Raw genomic sequence first — 8,677 nt, forward strand, 5'->3', positions numbered from 1 at the left:
CGCTTAGTCTAGCTTAGCATAGAAATGTTGCTTGTATTAATTTTTTTTTCTTCAAACAAACGATATTATCTACATTAAGAGGGATGAGTGGACTTGGCCTCACAATGTGCTAGTCATAATGTAGTTCAAATTTGTTTTTGTTGATAATCGAATCTAAGATGTCTTATTAATAAGTAAAGAGGAATACCACTAGAACGTAGTACTAAATGGTAATGTTGCTTGTATTTTAAATTCTTAAAATCTATCTAAAATTTGCAATTGGCCTGTGACGGCCTCTACATCCACTTACTCCCCTATCCAGACACGTCCTCACAAGTTACACGTCCTTTCCCCGTTAGCGTTGCGTTAACGGAAACTAAGTGCGGCCTTTCTTTTTGTCTTTCAGTTGCTTCTTTGGAGCTCCTCGAAGAATCAAATCTTTAATTTCCCCTTTCTCAATTTTCGATTTCTCTTTTGAAATTTGGGATTTGTTTTGTTTGCGAATTTTGACTGAAAAACCCTAGAAGCTCGACAACTTCCGTTTCCAAGCTCAAATACATTTCACTGTTTTCGGTTTTTGCCTTTTCGAATTTGATCTGAAAACTCTAAGTTTGAAAGCTTAAATTTCAAGCTTGGGATTGTAATTTCACTGTTTTAGGTTTGTTGGACCTAATCAGTAGCTAAAATTCCCAAATTTCATTGTTTTTGGTAACGATAATTCGTCCAGTTGATTTGTGCTATGAAGAAGCTGTGATTGTTTCAGAGGAATAGCAGAAAAAGCATTCAAATTTCGTCGAAATGTCGGTCGAGAGCCCCTTCGAAGCATGGGAGGAGGTACAGCGCCATGGGCAGGACTTGGCGGACCGCCTCACGCAGGGCTTCACGGGTTTAATTCAGTCCCACATCACTCCGCCGTCGTTTCATTGGCCAAACCCTAACACATCGAAGCTCTTCGACCTCGAATTCCCGAACCAGAGTTTTGGCAAGAGGGATTTTGTTGGCTTGGTGGCTGAGAACCCGGGCATTAACGGGGTTTCTGCGATTCTTGATATCGGTAACAGGATTGGGCAAGCCGGGGCGGATTTTGGGGCGTGCTTGAATGGGATGCTTCAGCAGTTCTTTAGGGCCTTACCCGTGCCGTTTAGGCATGATGAGAATGTTGATTTGGCGGCAATTCGGATTGATTCGGGTAAGGCTAAGCACAGAGCTGATATGATTTTGAGTGGCAAGGAGGATTTGGGGCCGTTGAAGGAACGGTTGAAGGATTTCAGGGTTGTGGAGAGTGATGGTGGCTCTGATGGTGTGGTGGATGAGGAACTTGGTGGCTTGAATCTAAGGTCTGCTGGTCTTCTGGGTAGACCACTGGTAAGTTTTTTTCAACCTATTGTAGTATGTAATTTATGGTCTTTATGTATGAACTAGTTGCACCTTTCATTTCTAATTGGAGCACCAAGTTACATTTTTAACTTGTTACAGAACCACACATATGAATTATGATAGAGCATGATTGTGTTTCATAGATAATCACTTAGTGCTGATAGAAGTGGACATTTGCTCAAGTTGTTTTTTGAAAGGAAAATATGTCATGTGATAAGTCCTAGATTAAAGTTTACCACTTTTTTGTAATTAGTAAGGTGCTCAATAATTTCATGCAATGTTAGAATTCGTGATAGAATGTTATAGTCACTTTTTCATGTACGCGGTGCAGTAAGTTCAGGATAAGTTGTAGGATTTTTTGTTCTGAGGATAGTTTGTATGCTAAACTAGAACTCATGATGAGGGGAATTGTTGAAACGGATGCTATTTCGTTTTTCTTCTGGGAAGTTTTGTAGTGTTGTGATTGGTGGTAGAGTAAACTATAACCATTTGCCTATAATCTACAGGGTGTTTAATATTTTCATGAAATTCTAGGATTTCTAATGCACATTGTGTTTATGATTGGTAGAAGTTTGATTGATATGGGAAATTTATTCATGAAGTGTATTTGGAATGCCATTTACAGTTTACTGGTCAGTGGAACTAGTTGTGATCATTACCAATATCCTGTTAGCAGCATCAATTTGTTGTTATCATTCTCATCACTTTGTCGTTATTACTAATCACCCATACCATTAGTTGCAATCCTTTGGAATTTTAGATGGTTGGTCTTGGTGGTATAGTGGTAAGTATTCCTGCCTGTCACGCGGGTGACCCGGGTTCGATCCCCGGCAACGGTGCATCGTTTTTCGTCTTTGTTGTTGTTGTTGTTGTTGTTGTTGTTCTTGGTAGTGCAATTACTGACTGCTTTTATTTTTTATTTTTTATTTTTTTGTGGGGTACTGGAGTGCAGGGGACTGTAAATACCACAACAAGTTATGATACTAGAACCCGTAAGCTGGAAAGTTCTTTCCTTGCAAAGGGAGACTTATGGAGAGTAGAGGCGTCTAGTGGCAGTTCCACATCTAGAAATGACAATTCATCACTTTTCCTTGTCCAGCTTGGGCCGTTACTCTTTGTTCGTGATGCAACTCTTCTTCTTCCAGTGCATTTGTCAAAGCAACACCTGCTTTGGTATGGCTATGATAGGAAGGTATGAATAAATTCTGTTGGCCAATTGTATTTTGTTACTTCAAGTGTAAAAGTAATTGTTTATCAAACCTGAATAGTTATACTATATCTAGAGATAAAATGATAAATAGAATATGAATCTCATTTATGTTTGAGTTGTGCTCTACTTCTCTCTTTTCCCCCATCATCCAAAATTGACTATTTGGAATAGATTTTCGACCTAGCATTTTATTTGAAGATCTTGTCAATGCATCACTAATATCATAAGAAAGGAATAATCTTGTGCTTGATTGTTTCTGTAACAAGTGAAAGTCTCATTAGAAGTCACCAGTAGAGCATCCAATGCACCAAAAGTATGGAAGAAGAAAAGAAAAACCTGAAACTTAAATATGTGAATCAATTGCAAGGTGTACAAGAGTAAAACTAATTGGGTGGACTATTGAGGCATTATATCATGTATAGAAGCTTGATGCTTCTCCACATTTTCCAGTTTCCTTGCCATGTTCTCATATACTCGTTTCATTTATCAGAATAGGGTGCATTCTCTTTGTCCGGCTGTGTGGTCAAAACACAGAAGGTGGCTCTTAATGTCAATGGTCTGCCTGAAACCATTAACTTGTGTAAGTTGATTCTTTAGAATACATATTTCTGTGCTTTCATATATATATATATATATATATTTTTTTTTTTTTTTTTTTTTTGTGTTTCAGTGTCGGCACTATTATTGTGTCTATGGCGTTGGTTCTCATGATCACTCTCTCTGTGCCCAGTCGTTTGTTGATTTACAGTTTCCAAACGGGCAGTTTACATATATATCTGGTGAAGGACTTAGTACAAGTGCTTTCTTACCTCTTTGTGGAGGCCTTCTACAAGCTCAAGGTCAATATCCTGGAGAAATGATATTCAGTTTCTCTCGCAAGGTTAGATTGCAAACTAGTAAAATGCTTTTTACAAAGAATTGTAGTAGTTTTATTCACAATTTGTACCAGAATAGACTTATATAGATTATTTTACGCTTAGTCTTCTTGTTTGATTATAGTTAAGATTGTTTAAATCTTTTTTGTTTCAGAATAAGTGGGGAACACGCATCACACCCATGATACAATGGCCAGATAAGTCTTTTACACTGGGTTTTTCGCAAGCCTTGGCTTGGCAGCGATCTGGTCTTATGGTGAAGCCCACAATTCAGTTCAGGTTTGGTTATGCTGTCTCTCTATTATTTTAGCTGTACATTATTGTCTTTCCATTCTAAAGGTTCTTCTCTTATGTGCTATGTTGAGGGTTTACAAGAAAAGAGGTATATCAGTTGTTGATACTGGTCTCTATAATAATTAACCACCCAGAAAAACTCAAATGAATTTTACTTATGCTGTTCTGAATCTGATGATAATATGCTGTTGAAGTGGTATTACCGTTCCCTTCTGGTCTCTGCACATGTCTTGACGAAAAATTATGCCAAAAAAAAAAGAAGAAGAAGAGCATTAAAATATTTTTACCCTAAGAGAGCTAGGTCTGAAGGATGCCTTTGAGGCCACTGATTTGTTCCAGCAAGACTTTCGCATCCCAATCTTAATTCTTTCTCAGCTTTTTATGATTCTATGGGTTGAGTTGGGCAAAAGGTATGTTCTCAAGTTGAACTGGGGCTTAACAAGAGTAATTTTGTTTTGATATTTCATAGAGTTTCACAAGGTGATCATCATATGACGCATGTCTGATGTAACTGTAGGAAATGGTTGGAAATTTTGGAATCTTTGACTTGCACATGTTTATGTGGCCTAAGATGTGATATTAATCATTAGAGGTTAATTCACATCTGGTTTATTTTGCGGAGGGAAAATTGGTACCCAGCATGTTTTAAACTACTTTCTTCTATCCCTGTTAAGCCTGTGCACATCAGTAATATTGACATCTTTTAACTACGTCAAGTAACACATGAAAATTCATCTTTCATCTTCATGTGCGCTTTTAACATTCATTAGTTGGTGTTGATATGTTTCATGGAATTTTACAATGGTCAGTTTATGTCCCACTATTGGTGGAAGCAATCCTGGTTTGCAGGCAGAGCTCATTCACTCAGTGAAGGAGCAGCTGAATCTTATATGTGGTGGTGCATTTACAGCACATCCTTCTGCTTTTGCTTCAATATCGGTATGTTATTGCTGATACCAGTGCTTATTCTATCATTTTTAGCCTTTAGTTCTCTGGGATCTCACTTATTTTCTTATGCAGCACAAACTTTGTCACCTTTATCCTTACTTAAGCTTTTAATTTCATGAAAACATCTCAAGAAAATTTTATTTCACTCTGCTCTTTTCATGATTTCCAAGTAAAATCAAAAGTTATTGAAGACCCTATTCGTCGGAAAACTGTTTGCTTGATTGTGAAGTGTGTACCATCTGATTTTTTCTTGTATTGATATTTTGGCAAACTTGGCTATGTTTGGGTGAGGTGTTACCAAATCCCAGGGAATTGTGGTCAAGTTAGTAAGGAATAGATCACAAAAAGTTAGGAGGGATTAGAAATGCATCATATGAGCATAACCAAGGAATGTGGGAGGGATTTGCAAAAAAATCCCCTACTTGGAGGGAGTCATTTACAAATCCCGCCTATATGCTTGTTGATGCTCATATGATGTACATCTAAACCCTCCTATCTAATATTTTGTGATCCATTCCTTACTAACTTGTCATTAAACCCTTGGGACTTGGAAATCCCTCACCTAAACATATCTTGTAAGTTTTATAATGCTGTGGTGATTTGCGAAGCTTTTTCATTTAACTTCATTGTATATGTATAAATCATGAAACACACATTTACTAACAACGTTCCTACACGCTCACTAACAACATTCCTTTATATGTTTATCCCGTATACAGTTACGTTATATGATACAGTTCATTTCCATTAGCATTAAGTTGTATTAGGTATTTGACCTTGCAATTCAGTTACCATATACAACGTATATAACATATTTGTTCGGGCTCTTGGGTATCTACTTTTTTGCTATAAGTTGTGTTTGAAATAACTTACGCACAAGTCACTTTTTTGCTATAAGTTGTACTTTGCCGTACTCGCTTTTCTCTTACTATCTTCTTCTTTGTTCGGTCTTGCATCGTCAGGTTGGCAGATCCAAATGGAATGGAAATGTTGGGGACTCGGGGATCGTTTTAAGAGTGGATACTCCTCTTTCCAATGTTGGTCGACCATACTTCTCGATTCAGTTAAATAATGTTCTTGAATTTTGATGGCTTAGGTCCCAACAGAGTGCAAAATGCAAGTGTATATAGTCAGTCTCAAGCTCAAAAACACCCACCACATGTGAATATGTGAATCATGTTCTACTGCTAATTATACTAATGTTACCTGTTTTTTCTCCACTGAGACCTTTTTTGTTTTCTTTTAATTTTTTTTTTTTCAATTTTTTTTGCTTGTAATGTTCACTAATTAAAATTTTTGCCCTTCTGGAGAGAAAAGTCTTTTCACTATGTGCGGCGCCTTCAGATATTCCCTTGTACATAAAGCTAAATTTAAGTACGCAGTAAGATTTATTGCACAGGATATACAAAATCATCGCATTTCGTTTTTAGTTTTCATTTTTTGTGCTCCGACGATAAGTTCCTGTCCGGCGGCAACTGTTAAGTCACTACCAAGTCCAACCCGGCGTATGCTGAATGGGTTCATACGGACCAGCTTGTCCTTTCTTGGATGAATGGCTACTCTGGGTCATCAGGCTCTTGCCGCGACTGCCTGATATACGATAGCCCGTTGAGTTTGGCTTGCTCTTCAACAGCGCTATGCCTTGAAAACGAAAGCCGCATTCTTCAACTTTGTGTCACTTTTCTTCCAGACCAGGAAGAAAAGTTATCATTCCAATCTTTCCAAAAATGAGAGGATTAGAATGGAGAATTATTTTCACGTCTAATCCTCTCAGAATGAAAAATCACTCTCCTCTTGCTTCAATCTACCTTGAATTTCGAGAATTTTCCACTGGAGTTCAATCATCTAGACCAAACAAGGCCTAATGGAAGGATTTCGGGATAGGAAAAACCAAACTTCACATCATTCAGAATGCAGAAAGGGTATTCAGCTCTACAAAAAAAAAAAAAAATGAAAAATAAAAAACGAGACACAAAATTGAGAAAAACCTTAATCATGCTTGCATTTCAATGGCTGTTGAACAATTAAAATTGGTATTTGCTACGGTTCAGCTCAAAGACTTATTTAGTGTTCCTTGGAAGCACATAACTGCTTTTCTGCCAGAAAATAATGTTTGAGTGATCAAATTTCTTAGTACTGTAACATATTTTCGGTCTTCCTCTTGGGACAATAATAGGTCTGAAAAATGCTAGGATGAACATCAACTCTGCCAAAAATGAAACAAGACTTGTCCACACAAATATTGTTCTCCTCCACTTCCTAACAAACCTTTTTGACCGAGGAAGCTCAGATTCGAGCACTAGTGATGCAGCGTAAATTTGAGGTAAGCCGGCACCATTTTGGAACTCGGCTCTTTGCTCTAGTATCACCTTCAAGTAGGCAGTCGGCTCGAGTCCTTCAATGTGTCCGCTCATTTTTATGTTCAGAACTTGCGTTTCTGACTGTAAACCGGTAATGAGAGGAGCGGTTTTGAGAAATGTTTCGATGAAGTGAATTGGCTCGCTTTTGTATCGCAGCATGCACGGATGGCTTGAGCTAGCTTTGACACTGCCGTTTGCTGACAAGAACTCGACCCTTACCTTACTAACAATCTGTGATCAGATGTCATACCTGAAAAACACCCAGCTTGTGATTATATTCGGATTCAGGTGCAGTTAACGAAACAGCGAGCTGCAATTTGTGGTTATAAGGTATCGCACGGTCGCTACTGACACGAGAAGATGACATGAGTGGTACAAAAGCAACTGGACATGATTTGGTATAATCAAAGTTGAGGGCTTCTGTTGTCTGAATTGGATTCTCAACCAAGTGTCTCATAATAAATCCACTTAGTACAAACGCGAATGCCAGAATTCCAAGAAGCATGGAACGCACATAGAGTGACCTGAAGAAAGCAAACCCTACATTCACTGCCACTGACTTTTGAGCTTGCACGCGGCAGGATACCGCTGAAGTAACATTTTTAGATATGACACTGCACATTCTTGGTACATTTTTGAGAGTTCGAAATGGAAACAAGAAGAGCATGAACGAGAAATAGGATAATCGAATTGGAAGCGTGAAAAATGCGACCACTAGACTAAGTTGAAAACCTATGATTTTATCAGTAATGCCACAACGAATGCCAAAGTTTTCAAAAAGAAATGGATTGTAGCTTCGTAATGGAGAATGTACCATTTCGGCCAAATTGATAAAATCTCTTCTTTCTTCAACCTCATTTTTCACACTCCAATCCGAACTAGGCCTCCTTTCTTTTCCATGTCCACCCTGACCCCGAGGGAGATTTGCATGCAGCAAAGCTAGGTTTCAGCGTCCTTCGGTCCATGATCACCTTGTCAGCTCCATCTTGAGCTGGTTTCAGCACAGAACATTTCAGGACATTGAACAATTTGTGTGAATTCACGTCACATTTGGGATCGAAACTCCATAAACCATTCTGGGTTTTTAAGAAACGATGATCGCCAGGAAGACCAGTATCAAGAATTTCTGGCTCATCCATGGTGATGAATTAGAACAAAAAAGTGGCACTTGGAACTGGATACAGTTAGACTAGGGACTGAAATGGTTGCAATTTGCAACTATAATAACTGTATGGAGGACCATTTATAGGCGGGAAAGAGATGACGTGGCAATAATAACTTAGGCGGTTCAGATTGGATGGCGCATCATGACACACAATTCAACACTGGACTTGTTCATGTCTCAATCTAAGAAATCTTCAAAAACTTTGAGCGATAGTGGGAGTGTTATCTGTCTGTTGGCTAGTGGCACAACTACCCAGGTGAATCCCCGGCTAGCTCAATTAGGAATTTCCAGATTGTTTTCTTTCACCAACTTGATTGGAGTAATGGATGATACATCAAAACAAATCTTGAACGTTGAATCTCGAAACTAAACTCGTATTTTGTCTACTGGTAGTTGTTTCTGCTTAGTTGGAGGATATCCCCGATTCAACTCACATAAATGTGAGGATGACACATATTTATGATGAGTT

The 8,677-nt window shown here is 38.3% G+C and overlaps 2 protein-coding genes across 2 annotated transcripts; one reads left to right on the forward strand and one right to left on the reverse strand.

The window, feature by feature from the left end:
• The first annotated feature begins 301 nt into the window (after positions 1 to 301).
• On the forward strand, positions 302 to 5,903 carry LOC103448797 (uncharacterized). Its single transcript, XM_029089103.2, has 7 exons — positions 302 to 1,344; positions 2,309 to 2,548; positions 3,057 to 3,146; positions 3,297 to 3,446; positions 3,596 to 3,720; positions 4,545 to 4,674; positions 5,646 to 5,903. The coding sequence occupies exons 1-7, from the start codon at positions 778 to 780 to the stop codon at positions 5,769 to 5,771; spliced, it is 1,428 nt and encodes a 475-aa protein (XP_028944936.1). The 5' UTR covers positions 302 to 777; the 3' UTR covers positions 5,772 to 5,903.
• Positions 5,904 to 6,524: 621 nt separating this feature from the next.
• LOC139189547 (seipin-3-like) lies at positions 6,525 to 7,665 on the reverse strand. Its single transcript, XM_070808521.1, has 3 exons — positions 7,294 to 7,665; positions 6,952 to 7,124; positions 6,525 to 6,615 (listed from the first exon to the last, which is right to left on the reverse strand). The coding sequence occupies exons 1-3, from the start codon at positions 7,663 to 7,665 to the stop codon at positions 6,525 to 6,527; spliced, it is 636 nt and encodes a 211-aa protein (XP_070664622.1).
• Positions 7,666 to 8,677: the final 1,012 nt, after the last annotated feature.

The sequence above is a fragment of the Malus domestica genome, chromosome 11, assembly GCF_042453785.1.
Source record: "Malus domestica chromosome 11, GDT2T_hap1".
Lineage (NCBI taxonomy): Eukaryota > Viridiplantae > Streptophyta > Magnoliopsida > Rosales > Rosaceae > Malus > Malus domestica.